Genomic DNA, 15,312 nt, shown 5'->3' on the forward strand with positions numbered 1-15,312 from the left:
TGAGGCAGACAAAACAGAAAAATAAGTATGTTTATTAAGGTAATTTTTAGCCCATAGCTAGGGCTCATACTCAGCTCTATGAGCCACTGTCCGACCTCATTCCCATTCAATGTGAATGACGTTAGTGAGGCCAGGCCACAGGTAGATCCCATTGATCCCACAGTTAAGGGGGTCCCTCCCATAGCCAGTACAGATGGATACACTGCTGGGGATGAAGAGGGAAATCACTGGATTAATACATGCCTCTGCATCCTGCCTGGACCCTGTCATTACCCCCACCTACCATGGGCCAAAGGTGCCTAGTACCATGTTGTGGGGTATCAAGGGAAGCCCCTTTATTAAACCCCAGAGCTATGGGAAAGGGATGCCCTTCCCTTCTCAGCCATCCCAGGCCTGGAGGCCACTGAGGTAGAAGGGGGAGGGGCCAGGCCACTCTGATGCCCCTTGTGGGCCCTGCTCTGGGCTTGCCCCTAAGGAAGCAGGGGGCTTTTGCTGGTATGGGAGAGCTGGTACATCAGCCCAGACTGGAATGCTGCAGTTCTTCCCGAAGCCATGAGGGCACTGGCTGGCCAAGCCGGCTCAGCAGCTTTAACAGCTCCAAATTGTGGTTCCGGAAAAAATCCGTAAGGAAAAGGCGAGACTAACAGGAGAAAAATGAAGTCAGAAGTGCTAAGGAGTGGGACACGATCAGATCTTAAAGGTGGAGAGGGATACTCGACCCCTGGCTTTACTTACCTCAGTGTCCATATCTGGGTACCTCCGGCCTTTGCTCTTGCCTAGACAACGAGTCTTGCCACCTTCCAGTCCCTGGCACCAGAATCCTTTATCTTCATCAAACCTGCTCAACAGGAAGAAGCCAGTAGGTAGCAGAAAAGAAAACCAAGCCCCATAAATGTACACTGCCTCTCCCAGCCCACAGGGACGTGTCTCTCCTTGCAAGACCAGGTAAATCCAGGTCTCTTCCAAACAGACAGGGTCAACCTGCTTCCCCATTTCCCCCAGAGTCATCCTCCCCTGGGTCATGCTCTCCCACCTGAGGGTCCGTGTGTAGTTCAGAAAGGGTGTGATACCCAGGAACTTCTGGATGCTTTCCATTGAGGCAGCTGGATTGGTACGAAGCTCTTGGCCATCCACAATCAGCAACTAAAGGGACAGGGATGTGGTTCCCTGTGTATTCCTTAGAAGCCTCTGGGCAAAGGAAGAGGAGGGGAAGGGGACCCCAATGAGGGCTATTGGGAGCTGTACCTGTCCAGAGGGGTAGTAAGTCAGCCAGCGTTGCAGATGGGTGGAATAGTAGCCAGGGACAAGACAACGGTTTTGCAGGGAGCGGAGTGCTAGAGGGGCCTGGGAGGAGGCTGAAATCACCTGGTAGAAGGTATAGTTCAGAGCGACTGGGTCTCCATGTGCTCGCTGGTGCTGAAGGACAAGGAATAGGAAGGGAAGGGATTGGCAACTTGACAGAATTATTCTGCCCTTACTCTTGGTCTGATTAACAGACAGAATAGGCACTAGTTTAGTTTCTCCCCAAGGCACTAGTTTTGTTTCCCTATCTTCGCTGCTTTCTGTCTCTCCAGCAGTGACCACCAAGCTCAAGTTCTAATGTGGCCCTAGCCTCAGGCTCACCTGGTACCAGGAGTAGGCCCTATCAGCAGGGTTGGTGAGCACAGTGATGATCTTGGCTCGTGGCAGGAGAGCAGCCCCCCGCCGTGGTACAACCTCTGAGTCAAAGTAGGTGGCACTTTTTTCAAACAGGAAGTCAGTGCTGGCATTAGAAGGGACAGGGAAGAAATCCATGTACCTAGGAAGCAGTAGAGAGGCAGAAACTTGGCAATGTGAAAGGGCCAGATGTCTGTGCAGGTGGAAGATGGAATGGGGTATTTTAGGGGAAGAGAGTGTTCTGAGGTCTCACCAGTCAATGCCCTTGTGGTAATTGGGGCCGCTGAAGAACTGAATCTCCTCAAAGGTGCTGGGGCTTGGGAAGCTGCTAGTCACAGCTGGGTGCAGGCTCAGGAAGAAGTGAATAGCCGTGGTTCCTAAATGGGAGAGAAAGACCAGGCATCGTGGGAGAGAATCCAGCTCAACAACAGAGCTTGAGGGGAGTTCCTGACGTAACTCAATGGTTAATGACTCCGGCTAGGAACCATGAGGTTGCAGGTTCGATCCTTGGCCTTGCTCAGTGGGTTAAGGATCTGGCGTTGCCCTGAGCTGTGGTGCAGGTCACATACATGGCTCGGATCCCGCGTTGCCACGGCTCTGGCGTAGGCCAGCGGCTACGGCTCTGACTGGACCCCTAGCCTGGGAACCTCCATATGCTGTGGGTGCGGCCCTAGAAAAGGCAAAAAGACAAAAAATAAAACAAAAAAAACAACAGAGCTTGAAAGAGGTAAGAAAATAACCACTCTGGGTAGTACAATACCCTTTGGCCAAACTAGAGCGACTGAGGCAAAGTCTGAGAGCAGCCCAGGGAAGGGTTAAAATGGTGGTTCTCAGCTTTGTGCACCAGAATTACCTGTGGATCGTTAAACAAACTCCACAGGTGTTTCTGATACACAACCAGGTTAAGAATCACTCAAGAGGAGTTCCCGTCGTGGCGCAGTGGTTAACAAATCCGACTAGGAACCATGAGGTTGCGGGTTCAGTCCCTGCCCTTGCTCAGTGGGTTAACGATCCGGCGTTGCTGTGAGCTGTGGTGTAGGTTGCAGACGCGGCTCGGATCCCGTGTTGCTGTGGCTCTGGCGTAGGCTGATGGCTACAGCTCCGATTCAACCCCTAGCCTGGGAACCTCCATATGCCGCGGGAGCGGCCCAAGAAATAGCAACAACAAAAAGACAAAAAAAAAAAGTTCTTAAAAAAAAAAAAGAATCACTCAAGAGAATGGATTAATGCGGGGTGAGTATGAGAAGGGAGTTCCTTGGCCAAAGAATTCTTTGGATTTAAGGCAAGGCAACAGAAGCTGGCTAAGGATGATTTACCTGTCTTCTGGGGTCCCACAATGAGGAACTTGGGGAGCCGATCACAGGTTTTCTCCTTCGACCAGATATCTTTGTGCCTCTTGTCATCACAGGGATTCTGAAAGTGAGGCCAAAAATCAAGAGAAGGCCGAATTTTTCTTCAACCCCCACCCCCATCATGTCTCTAAGTCAGCCTGAGCTCCATCTGTACCTGCCAAAGAGGGCTTCGCTCTTGAGGGAAGAGGTCAAAGTACTTTCGTGCAAGAGGGACAGGAGGAAGGGTCTGCAGGCGCAGCCGTGTCCAGCACTGGAGAAAGCGCACCAGGCTCTCAAATGTGTACAGGCCCAGCCGATCATTTCCATAATTAGACAGATGGGTCATAAAGATGCTGATCTGAAAGGAGGTGTCTGTGTGTAAGATTTGGAAAACCTACCCCACTTCAGAGGTGAGCCTGGTAAACAAAAGTCCCAGCCTGCAAACATCCTGACTCCAATTTTCTAGCGCTTTCTCTCAGCACCTTACCGGATTAAGCAGCACTGTCAGAAAGAGTTCTCCACCTCGGATGCTCCGATCTAGTTCACGAGAGCCTCCAGGATACTCATTATAGAAGATTGTGTGAGTGAAGAGGCCACATGTCTGCCGTGGCAGCACCTGAAAGGAAAAGAACAAACAGTAATAGATGAGATTTGAAAGGCAGAATGAGATGTAGATGAAGGACAAAAGACCTGAGGCATTAGGAGTCCCTGGGCAGTAGGAGGACAAAAGACCTGAGGCATTAGGAGTCTCTCTACAAAGAGGACTCTGAAGTTACAGCAATAAAGCTCTCGCTAGGAGAGTTATGACATTTCACCCCCCTACCCCCTATTATGTGGATGAACTTGGACGATGCAGCTTGGGGGCTGTCCAAATGTGGGAGTTTGATGCCAGTTTTTGTTAGGAGTCCCTCACCATAATGCCATTGTGAATGAAGCCACGGCGGTAGCGGGCTGGGCGGAGATGGGGATACTCCTCAGTGCTGGTCACCTGGATGCCCCACACAGATTTCCAGGCCTCATAGAGCTGTGTGTGGATGGGGTACACGCCGGAGTGGTGGGGGGCCACAGCATACCCCAGATCCGTGGGAATCCCATGCTCCTGGGAATGGCATAGACTCTCACCAGGACCTGGCGAGGTTTGGGGAGTAGAGGGTAAAGAGGGTGGGGATGCCTCCACACAAAGAAAAATAGAAAGGGTGGGGATAGGGTACCCCATTAGGGGAGGGTGAAAAGGAAGCATTATCTCTGGGAAAAAGTCTGGGGAAGAGATTCAAGGGTCTCACCAGAGCAAACTGTTTGTTGAGCCTCATCTGGTCAGCCAGCACGGAGCGATTGTGGAATAGGTGTGGCTGCATGTGACTCCACATGTGGGGGAACCACCAAAACTCCTGGCGGTGCTTCAGCAGCATGTCGTCCCCTGCATCCTCCTCCTCTGTCCCTATGACCACACACTGACCACTGACCACAGCCAGTCAGTCCCTGTGCCCTCCCTCGTTCTGTAACAACAGGTCTCGGGACAACATTGCTGACCTCCGCCCACCGGGGACTCTTTTCCCCATTGCCAACCTGCCCTCCAGCCGCCTATGTTCACCTAAATGTCACACCCACTGCTAGCTCTTCACAGCATCCTGACCCCAAATTTTGCCCCATTTTTCCAACTTGTCTGCCCAGGAGGAAGGACAGTGAAGGGACAGATCAAACTAATCGACATGCTGAAGGAGCCAGGGAATAAGCTCACCAGTATGATAGAACTTGCCCGAGAAGCCCAGGTTGAAGGTGAAGTTGGGGACTAAGGTCCTGAGCTTGTTCTGGGTGGTCAACAGAGCCTGGGAAGAGTACAGGGACATGAGAAATCAGGAGAGAGCAGACTAAGCAGGAGAAAAATGAGAAGGAGCATTCTTCTTGCCTGGAAAGGGCAGGGAGCATTACCTATGACAAGTTAGAATCAAGGAAGGGAGTCTGATAGGACAGAGCTTAACAGTTTCTAAGGAAAGAAATCTGAATCAGGAGAAAGAAAGACTGACCTCAACATCAGCCACCTTCATGCGGGTACCTTCCTTGCCCACAAAGATGTCATCGATGTCCACCAAGATGTAACGGTCAAGGTCCAGGCAGAGGCGCTTGCCAGTGAGGTATGCAACAGCATCGACGAAAACCAATTTGTGGAGCCAGAAGGAGAGGCCGTGGCCAAAAAGCACCCGCTGGATGCCATCATGAAGCCCCAGGTCTTGTACCACAGTAGGAAGCCGGGCCCGGCGGGGCACTGGTCCTGGCACAGGGGGCTCAGCTGGCCGAAGGCTGGCAAGAAGCACTGGTTCATATGTGCTATGATTGGATTGGAAGATGGTCCAGTCATCACCAGGCAGCGGCCCAGGCTCTAGGCGGCTGGGACGTGTGAGATGCAGTAGTGGGGCAGAAGGATTCACTTGGTAGTCCCGGAGCCCCAAGTTTGAATGCAAGAAAAGAGGAAAGCCTTTGAGCTGGGCACTCAGCAAGCTATGCTCATGGGCTCGGAAAAAGCCAATGATGCCCACACCATACTCCACACAGTACCGGTCCAGCAGTTCCCGACTCCAGGCATCCAGGTTGACATACTTGAGCAAGTTCTCATAAATGACCAAGACATACCGGCCACGGGTATGATCAGTTAGTGTGGGCATGTCCCCTCGGCCAGGTGCCAGCTCAGTGCTATAACGAAAACGACTAGACTCCAAGATGGCCACAATCTCCTGCCCCAGCTGCGAGTATGCACTCTCCACAAACACAAGGACCACAGGTTCAGTTCGAGTTGTCTCTGGAGGCCTGGGGGGCCGGGGTGGGACTGGAGGCCGTACAGGGCCAGGACCAGCTGCCCCACCACTGCTGCAGTCTCCCAAGGGCAGGGGCAATGGTTCCTTGGCCTTGGGGCTGGTGGATACGTAGTAAGCCAAGAAGCCCATGGAGCCCAGACTGAAAGCAATCAGCAGCAGTATGAGGCGGTGCAGTTCCAGCTGCCGAGCTGGGCGTACCACCTTCCACAGCTTGAGCATGGCGGGGGAGGTGAGGCAGGGATGGGGACCACCTCAGGGGATGGGAGGTAGGAGTTCTGTGGGCTGAGGCTCTCTTGGGAGGGTGGAAGGAAGTGAAACGAGGGGAAAGGGATTCCCGCAGGGTCAGTTCCCTGAGGAGGTGGAAATGAGTCCCCTTAGTATAGGGCAGGGGAGGTAGAAGGGGCAACAAGGGGCAACTGGACAGAGTCCACTGATCTCAAGTCACCATGGCCCACCGGCCCATGGCTTCAGGATGCAAATCTAGCCAGGCTCCACCTTTGGTCCTGGCCGAGCTCCTCACACCAGAGGTCAGCAACGTTCACAGTCTCTGCCTCAACTATCTGCAAGAGAGAGAGAAATCGGTGGGTTACTTCTTTCCTTGAAACTGTGTTGTTAATCCATTCCCCTCTTCACCCCATCTCGCTTACCTTCTGCTCACAAGATTTGTTCTCCAAAGAAAAGCTCCTGTAAAAGAACAACACAATCTGAGTCTCATACCATTGCTTCACTGCCTGTTCCCTTTCTTAGAATACTGTCTAAATTCTCTTCCTGCGCTAAGCTGAGAAATGAAGCAGAGTATCCAAAACTCGTTGACGGGAACAAATCTTCCATCAACAAGAAGCCAAATAGCCCAGGAGGCTGAAAACAAACCTGCCCTGAAAAGAGCTTCTAGGCTGTGACCGAGCAGTTTGGCTAGCCAGCAGGAACTCTGGTTTTCCTGCAAAGGGACGGAAAGCCCCAAAAGTCCTGCGCTCCAACGAAATATCAGATAAGAGGAAACTCATGTGTCTGTTAATCTTCCTCATCTATCAAACCTGACATCACAAGCTTAACAGCACTAACGAACTTGCAGTCAGTGGACAATGTGATGGGGGAATTAAAGACGAAAGAGAAATGGTGGTGGCTAATCATTCTACTACCTTCGAAACCCAGAACTTGGACATTCTCTTTTCCATTGCTTGTGAAAAATTACGCATCCACGCCCTTTACCTCACCTGTGCTAGTGTCAGGAGAGGTGATAAAAATGTGACCTGTGCTAGTGTCAGGAGGGGTGGTAAAAATGTAGCCCTGGAGCAAGCCACATCACTGGCATCTCAGGAAAACTACAGAGCTGAGTTCAGACTCTCTCTCCCTATCCAGTCCAGTTCTCCTTCCTAACTTCGCCTAAGTGGTTCTATCCCCTCATCCCTTAACAGCTCAGAAGGGTTCTGAGCTAGCCTGGAGAGACATGAGTCCTGTTACAAAAACAGAGCCAACTGAGTGAGGCAGGTTGAGAGAGCAACAGGAGCTGAAGTAGTATCCAACTGATAACAGAGAGACGATTTAAGAACACTATGATCAGAAAGTAGTTTTAAGGAGACCTAATTTTGGAGACTCCTTTCCTTAAATAGATAGACTGCTTCTAGAGGCATTACCTTGGCCTCTCCTGGTAAAGCCAGTGGCTGCAATCTTTATCACCTACCCCATGACTATACATCTCAGCACGATTCAGCAGAGATAGGGTCCTTCACAATTGAGAGACACAAATTTAAAAATAGTTCACCTTTGGCCTGGGTAAAACCAATCAGCATGAAAGGAGAACTGAGAGAGGATCAAAATGGTGACAGGGAGGGGGTGAATCCTAAGAGGAAACTCTGGAGCAAACACAATAGTGAGAAGTCACTGTGGGGAAGTAGATACCGGGGGTGTATCACCCATAATGTTAAGAATAATAGTTAACATTTACTGAGGGCTTACTCTTTGCCAGACAGTCTTATAAGAGCTTTCCATAGATTTAATGCTTACACTAGCCTTAAAAAGTAAGTAAGAGGTAGATACTCTTTTTATCCCCATTTTACATGCCAGTAATTTGAGGTCCAGAGAAGTTAAGTAACTTGCCCAGGATCACACAGCTCAGTGGAGGAACTGGGATGCAAAGTCAGGCCTGTCAAGGTTCAGCCCTGCTCTTAACCACTGCATTTTAGCTTCGGACCTAGAAGAAGAAGCAATATTTAGGGAAGGGGTGCAGAGGAAGTATTGGGGGAGGCTGTGGGGTGGAATGCTAAATACCGAAGCGGGACCACCGCGCAGAAAGGTGCTGAACGTGTGCGCAGCAGCGGGAGGTTCGACGGAAAGCAGAGGAGGTGGGGGCTGGGGAGGCCGGGGGGTGTGGGGCCCGCGGTGGAGACCAGCGGCTCGGATGCCGTGGGAGGAGGGGGACAGAGCAGCGCCGTGGGCGTAGGGGGCGGGCACATGGGGGCTGCGGGTGGAGGGACCTGCCGGGTGGGGAACACGCGGTCACAGGTGGGTATGGAGAGTCGGGCGTGGAGCGTTGAAGGGGAAGGGGCAAGGGGCGCGCGCGGACTAGAGTCAGCGATGACATCGGGGCGGGAGAGCCCCGAGGGGAGGAGGAGCCCCGTGCTGAGGGGACGAGCCGACAGGAATGAGGCCACTACCAGGGGCGGCCGGCGGGAGGGACAGGGGGAGGGGAACGCGGGCCGCCCCGAGGGGCCGCCCGGGACGCCCCTGCGGGCGGTTTTGGTGGCCACGGTGAGGGAAGTCTGTGAGGGTAGAAGTGCGGGGACCGTGGGTGGGGGCCACACTCTGAGAGGGGCGGAGGGGGGGGGGGGGTCTTCCCAAGGGCGTCTCACCCGGCGGACTGGGCGGCGTCCCCGCTGTCCCCGGGCTCCGCCACGTCCCGGGGCTGCCCGGCTTCCCTGCTCTCGGGGCCTCGGGCCGCGTCGCGGCGGCTCCGCCATCTCCGAGCGAACGCTCTGCCGCAGCCGGGCCCAACCACCGCTCCCACCGGGGGGGAGGCGGCGCGCTGCCGCTAGCGGCCCCGTTCGGGTCCCTGCCGCCTCCGGGCCTGGCAGCCGCGCGGCCGAGGTGCGGGGCCGCCGAACGGTGTTCCGGAGCGCTCGGCCGAGCCGCCGCCTCAGATACAGCAGGCTCCGCGCGCCGCCGGCAGAGGCGCCCCCCTCCTCTCTGCGCGGTGGCACAGTCTGGCGAGCGTCGGGCGCCGCGTCTCCGGGTGCAGGGGCGGGCCGAGGGTGCGGGTTCTTCCACTCCGCCCGGCTGAGGAGGGGAGCCGGGCCGGCGCACTGAGGGACGGGGTGGGGGGGCGGGGGTCGGTCCTGGATGCCGGCGGGGCCTGGGGGCGGGGCGAGACCCGGAGCTCAGCCCCTAAGGGCCCAATCCACCCCAAACTCGCTTCAGCGGCTGGGTGGACTGATTGGAGGCTGATGAATTTATGAGGAAGATTAATTCTTAAATGGGCACAAAAGGAGTGGGAGAAAGTACATCTCTCCCACCTGAAACCTTGTAACCCAGGCTGCTAAAATCTAAGCCTCTGGCCTTAAGCCTCCAACAGCAGTAACACCATGGACTGTTTAAAGGTTATTTTATTAAATATCTTCAGTTCAAGATTTCATTGTAACAAAGCTATGAAGATTCTACCAACATTCAGAACAAACACTATTTTTAAATTATTTCTATGTCGTCATGCAAAAATTCTGCATCAAATGCCTTCCATTTCCTGTTTAAAAGGTGATTTTTTTTTAATAGTCTATTGTCTATAGATGCTGACATTAGCCCCAGAAGAGGAGTAAGAATGCTTAAGAAGTGGGGCTGGAGCAGCCATATGAAGCTATGGGTCTTAATGAACTCTAAGACCGTTTGTCTTCAAGCCAGCAAAACCAAATCCTGTGGTGAAGGTGTCTGCGTGCTGGTACTGCAGGCTGCAGGGCAGTAAGGGGCCCAGGGGCTGGGGCATGCAGGAGGTGCTCCGAGGAGCCTGGCTAAATCCAAGCACCAGCACCTGTGAGTCTGCTCTCTTCTCAGCTGGCTCCAAGGTAAACCTGTAGCTTTGCCTCTTCCCCCAGCTCCTGTGCTTCCTTAAGGCAGTCCGGGGAGCTAGGGTCTACCCATCTTTTCCCCCAATAGTGCAGACGTTTGTGCAGATAGGTCTGCACAATTGTTTTGGGGGGAACCAAGGCCATGACCAATTGCTCCTCCATTATCTTCTCTGCTATCTGCTTAAAGCATAAATTTTTCCCTCCTGGAATGGAACTCCTTGAGCACAGAGAGAGACAATGAATGTAGGAGCCTTGGCTCTGGACATCTCTTTTGGGTACATGCAGGTGAGGGTGGGGGTGATGCCCATGCAGACCGTCCAGCAATAAGTCTGTACTTCAGGTGGTCAGTAAAGAGACGCCTCTTTAAAGAGGACACCTCCTCTTCTTGCCAGAGTAGTCAGGTCAATCTCAAAGACAGGAAAAGAGATGGGCGTGCAGGACGGGAAGAGTAAGGAGGGAGGCACCCTGAGGGCAGCCTGAATGCATAGAAACAACCATCAACTCAATCCCGCTGCCTTACTCCTCCCATCCCACAGGGGCACTTGGCAGAGGGCCCAGGCCCAGATGAGGGTCGGCACAGGGACCACCACTGTGAAAAGGCAAGACAAAGATGGTCCGAATCAGCACAGAAACAGAACTGCCAAGGGCAGCAGCGGGAGCCGAGACCAAGGCCTGGCTCTCTCCTTGCTAAGTTATAAGAAAACAAACACGAAGCAAAGCGGCAACCCCTCCCACTTCCCAGCTGCAAGGATTGGGCCTCTATATCAGGGCCCACGTGCATTGTGCATCCTATAGAAATGGATGAGTGAGTGCATGTCAGACTAACACGAGGTTTCTCATCAGCTTCGTAGCGGACACACTTCTGCAGCACCAATTCTCTTCCCTTCTACACTACATGGTACAGTACAGCAACGTCCGGGCCACTGCTTCTCAGTCCTGAGGCCACTGCTTTTCAGCTGCCTCCACAGCAGGCTGGGAGCTCTGAGTTCTCTCCCAAGTAGGTCTGATGGCCATGATGTTCTTCTCATCAGCCTCATTCTAGGTGCGTATACAAATTCTGAAGAAGTCCATTCCTAGACCTGGGGCGGGCAGGCCACCTCCGGGGCTGCAATCACATCACAGCCCCCAAAGCTCTGTCAGTCTTTGCCTGGCCCCCCGAGTCCATGGAGGCCAGAGGCTGAGCTCACCTCTTCAGGGCTGGTGGGTGAGCCCAGTGCTTGTGCCAGGATGGGCATCACACAAACTCCTGCCTTCTTGCTAGTCCAAGGGCTATCGGTGGTTTTAAAACGCATCATGGTATGGATCCCATTTTTTTTTTAAAACAATCTTTTTTTTTTTTTTTTTCCTTAAATGTAAAAAACACCTCGGTACAGCAGAGACAGACACGAAGGGCGGGCGGGAGGGCTGCATGCAGGGGCGTGCATTGGCTGCTGCCGCTTTGTAATTTAATTGTTTTAAACCTCAAACGAACAGGACTGCCACTGTCGCTCAGGCCCTCCAGAGCCACTGGCTGCGAAGGTTTGACCTCCGGCTGGGATCTCCTTATGCCCCTGTCAAGATGTGGTAACAGAACAGAGGACAATACAGACACAGATGAGTTCCCAAGACTTAAACACACGCCACACCTGGCTAAGTCTGCCTGAGAACCTGAGAAGGTGGAGAATGGGGGAGAGGCTAGTATTTACTTTCTTTCCTTTTTTTTTGCCACACCTGTGGCCAGGGATTGAACCTGCACCACAGCAATGACCTGAGCCGTAACCAACTGAGCCACCAGGGAACTCTGAAAGCTGGTATTTAAACATAACATTGTCTCATGATTGCTGTATCTTATTTAATTCTCACAGCAATGAAGGAGGGGGGCACCACTCCTTCCCTCTTTCGACACCCAAGGAAAGTGAGGCTTAGGGAGGGGAAGTAATCTGTCTGAGGTCACTGCATTTGGAGGCATGGGGTCAGACCCAAGTGTGTTTGATTTCAGAGTATAACTTATTATCCACCCCCCCGCCCCCCCCACACACTCTGTCCACAGCCTTTGCTACTTTTCTGGGATGGCCCATTATATCCTCCCCAGGTGCTTCGTCTCACCCTCTTCTTCCTTCCCTGCCCCCACTTGTCCCAGTGCCCTGCGCCCCCCAACCAGGTGCACCTGTGGCTGAGCTCACTGCAGCGGTGCGGCAGGGGCCCCTGAGCAGTGGTAGTGGACATTGAGCCACTTGCCATCCCGGCGGTGCCAGACCCGGGTCTCCTCCGACTGGCTGGTGCGAGGCCGACCCTGCCCATCGATGTACTGGGTGAGGCGGATATAGGCGATGCAAGCTGCGTCCTCTCCGATCACGTGGACATGCGGGTTCAGGATGGTGGTGTGGATGGGCTTGCTGTTCTTGGATAAGACTGTAGGGAGCAGGGTAGGGTGGGGTAGGTAGGAGGGTGTCAGGCCTGGGCACTGGCATTTTCCTCCCAGCCTGCACTTCCCAAGTCTGTCTCTCTCTTGCAACCATTGTGGAGTCTCCAAGTCCCCCATATACCTTCCAGAGGCCAGGAAATCCCATCAGATTAGTCTTGGTTATTCAAAAGGAAGAGAAAGGTAGGGAACAATGATAATAGCAGCTACTATTTTAATCCAGCATTGTGCTGGGGGGTTTACACGTATAAGCTATATTCCTTGGTCAGTATTATTTTCTTCATTATAAGATGAGGAAATAGGCTCAAGGAAGTGAAGTAATTTGCCCAAATCACACAATATTTGAACTCAGGACCATCTTAATGGAAGCCTATGATGATCTTTCTACTGTTAGGCGAGTTGAGCTTTCATGAGGGTTGGTTTGTCCATAATTAGGGCTGTAGAGCAAAGTCAAGAACTTAAAATAGTTAAAACTGATTGCTGATTTTAAAAGGTCCAAAGTTTAAAAAAGATCACTAAGGCACCAAGCTCAGTATATTCCCCAGGGTTCCCAGGATTCTCTGGTGGGGGAACCAAAAGAAGAGGGATTATCCCAGCAAACACCGTGCCTTGTGTTGCATATATTGAGATTCACGTTTCAGTTCAATTCTAATGTCAGGGGCTACATGAGACCTTCCAGGGAGCGTCTACAAACTCTGGAATTGCTCCTGGCTAACAATTACTTAGCTAACCTAGGTGAAACTGAGACATGGAGAGGATGGTAGTTAGTAGAGAAAAGAGTGAGGAAATAAAAGGGCAGGATGGGGAAGGCCCAGAATAAAGTGCAAAAGATGAGAAAAAAATGAGGAGGATGGTCTTAGAGAGTGGAGAGAAAGCTGGGAGGGGATGGGTCAGCTTCTTTATCCTCTGGGACTTGCAGGGACTGTCCAGAGGGTACCCCCCCCAAACCCCAACCCCAGCTGGGCCTCCCGTCTCCCTGGGTGGCCAGGAGGAGGACCCTAGCCACAGCTTCTGATCTCACGATCACCCACAGTGCCCTGCTACTCGCTTGCACATTCTTATCCTGGTTTTAATTTCCTCTATTGTGAAAACCTGCGGACACAGAGCTTCATCATGACTCATTGAGATCACCTCAACCTAACCACAAATGGTTTCCCAGCATCTTGGAAAGAGGTGAGTCTTAAAGCAATACAGTGACCCTGATATGGCAACTGGCATTGCTGAGGGGCAGCTGCAGGATGGAGGGGCACACAGGGCTGGAGGAGGGCCTTCAAAGGTACAGTTTAAGACCATCCTCTGGGCACAAGGAGGCAAGCACACAGCCCAGGGTGTGGCAGGCAGGTCAGTAAGGGAAACGCGGGCAATGGGGAAGAGGAGAAGGCGAGCAAGCAGGGGGTGAGGGGCAGGCAGGAGTATCTCAGCAGCACGAACCCACTCACGATTCTCAAAGTAAAACTTATGGAAATCCATCCCTTCCACCAGGTTACCAAGGGCCTCAGGCTCAAAGGAGGTGAGGCCTGGATCACAAATCTTCCTGTAGGGAAAAAGAAAAAGCAGCCCATCAGTCTTCCATGGGAATTATTTGTTTTTCTTCCTGTGGACGAGGCTTGATCCCATGGCTGGGATCTTAGGGCCCCACCTGCTGAACCACTTGGCTCTGCCCTTTCTTCAACCCTTGGCCAGGACACCACAGGTGGGCTCCATCACTGATGTCTACCTGTAAGGGCTCCCAGACTAGGGGCCTGGTGTTTAACTCAGATACCCAAGGCCCGCCTTCTTTTTTCCCCGGGTCCTAGCTGTATTGGGGGAGGAGGGAAGTCCTGGCAAGATGACCTGGGACTCAAGGAACTAGGTCTCTACTCACGTGTAGGCCTCAAAGTCCCCATTGTTGATGGCCTCAATCAGCTGTTCTGTGATCTTAATGATCTCTTGTTTTCGCACTGTGGGGGGAAAATCCAGCAATTTACCTGTGTGAGACTGGGGATCTCCCAAGTGACAGAAAGCCCTCCCCTGTCCTTCAGCAAATCCCCTGTGATCTCTTAGACAAATACATCCCTCTTCTGTCTTTAAGCCTCTTGCAGGAGGAGTGAGTCCCCCTTTTCTCTCCAGTCCCCCTCTGTTGTCTGCAGAGCTAATGACCCTCTCCTCCTGAAGCCCACCTTATGGTTCTTGGCCTGTGCCTCCCTCTCCATCAACAAATAGGATGCAGGAAACTTTTCTGTCTTTCACTGCTGAAGACCCTGACACACTATGAATATTCCGCCCTCAGTCTGTGCATCCCATCCCCAGCAGGTTCAGCCTCTCAAAGGAGCATCCCCTGTTTCCACCACCCACATACTTCTCTCACCTGAAGGGGCTCAGTCAGGTCTCAATTACCCCCACCTCCCAGCCTTCACTCAGTGGCCAGAACTTAGCCCTGGGTGACAGCCAGCCTGAGAGCAAAATCTAGCCAGGGATGAGGGCTCCAAAGATGAACAGAGCCGTGGGATGGATGCTTAATTCTCTTCTGCTCATCTCCTCCACAGGGCTTTTCTGGGATAAACACTCTTTTTTAAATGGAGCCTCTCACCAGAGACACAGCTTCATTTACCCTGGACAAGCCTTGGAAAAGCTGTAAATCTCATACCAGCTCTCAAGCCAGGATGTGTCCCTTAGGAAATCCAAGACAACGCTCAGACTGACAGGCAGGCAGAGCTGGTGCCCTGAGAGCGCCCCATCCCCCAAGTCCCAAGCCAAGGGACTGCTGGTGACATCTTGCTCTCAGGGGCAGCTCACTTACAGGGAGCACCACTGTTAGCAGAGGCCACCACCAGGGTAAGGGAGGGCTCCACTGAGCTTGGATTAACCCTGATTGGAGCCCCAGGCTGGCCCAGGCCACAAGCCTTTCCTCACTGGAGCAAGAGGCTGCAAGACAAATGTGAGCATTAGAAGAGCACAGCCAAGGGGCACCGCTGGGAGAGGGCAGTGCAGCCAAAGGTACAGCCAGGAGGGGGCTCCATAGCCCTTAGCACCATCAGGGGGCAGCTCTAGGTGAGTGAGCAGCAGGTGAGGAACCCTGGAGC

General features: G+C 53.0%; 3 protein-coding genes across 24 annotated transcripts in view; all 3 read right to left on the reverse strand.

The window, feature by feature from the left end:
* Window positions 1-16: 16 nt before the first annotated feature.
* On the reverse strand, window positions 17-7,884 carry NDST2 (N-deacetylase and N-sulfotransferase 2). Of its 3 annotated transcripts, none has more exons than XM_047762822.1 (14): window positions 6,445-7,884; window positions 5,012-6,357; window positions 4,726-4,813; window positions 4,271-4,425; window positions 3,901-4,086; window positions 3,475-3,603; window positions 3,163-3,345; window positions 2,973-3,069; window positions 1,910-2,033; window positions 1,624-1,798; window positions 1,246-1,416; window positions 1,071-1,143; window positions 736-838; window positions 17-640 (listed from the first exon to the last, which is right to left on the reverse strand). In XM_047762822.1, the coding sequence occupies exons 2-13, from the start codon at window positions 6,014-6,016 to the stop codon at window positions 777-779; spliced, it is 2,448 nt and encodes an 815-aa protein (XP_047618778.1). In that variant the 5' UTR covers window positions 6,017-6,357; window positions 6,445-7,884; the 3' UTR covers window positions 17-640; window positions 736-776. The 3 variants fall into 3 exon arrangements, with proteins under 3 accessions (XP_047618778.1, XP_047618777.1, XP_047618779.1); XM_047762821.1 differs by having other exon boundaries at window positions 1,034-1,143; window positions 6,445-7,882; XM_047762823.1 differs by lacking the exons at window positions 17-640; window positions 736-838 and having other exon boundaries at window positions 1,034-1,188; window positions 1,366-1,416.
* Window positions 7,885-7,976: 92 nt separating this feature from the next.
* Window positions 7,977-10,630, reverse strand: LOC125116970 (basic proline-rich protein-like). Its single transcript, XM_047762665.1, has 6 exons — window positions 10,585-10,630; window positions 10,370-10,438; window positions 8,647-9,146; window positions 8,361-8,556; window positions 8,066-8,271; window positions 7,977-7,988 (listed from the first exon to the last, which is right to left on the reverse strand). Exons 1-6 carry the CDS (start codon window positions 10,628-10,630, stop codon window positions 7,977-7,979), a joined length of 1,029 nt encoding a protein of 342 aa, XP_047618621.1.
* The window catches only part of CAMK2G (calcium/calmodulin dependent protein kinase II gamma), a 58,078-nt gene continuing 52,144 nt past the window's right edge, over window positions 9,379-15,312 (reverse strand). For 17 of the 20 annotated variants that reach the window (XM_047762834.1, XM_047762833.1, XM_047762831.1 and 14 more), the window contains 4 exons: window positions 14,115-14,190; window positions 13,690-13,784; window positions 11,996-12,240; window positions 9,379-11,399 (listed from right to left, as the gene is read on the reverse strand). In XM_047762834.1, coding sequence (XP_047618790.1) covers window positions 12,008-12,240; window positions 13,690-13,784; window positions 14,115-14,190 — 404 coding nt within the window. In that variant the 3' untranslated portion in view covers window positions 9,379-11,399; window positions 11,996-12,007. Of the gene's footprint in view, window positions 11,400-11,995; window positions 12,241-13,681; window positions 13,785-14,114; window positions 14,191-15,312 lie in introns of those variants that run through there. The other 3 variants (XM_047762836.1, XM_047762841.1, XM_047762844.1) reach the window with 2 other exon arrangements.

The sequence above is a fragment of the Phacochoerus africanus genome, chromosome 15, assembly GCF_016906955.1.
Source record: "Phacochoerus africanus isolate WHEZ1 chromosome 15, ROS_Pafr_v1, whole genome shotgun sequence".
NCBI lineage: Eukaryota > Metazoa > Chordata > Mammalia > Artiodactyla > Suidae > Phacochoerus > Phacochoerus africanus.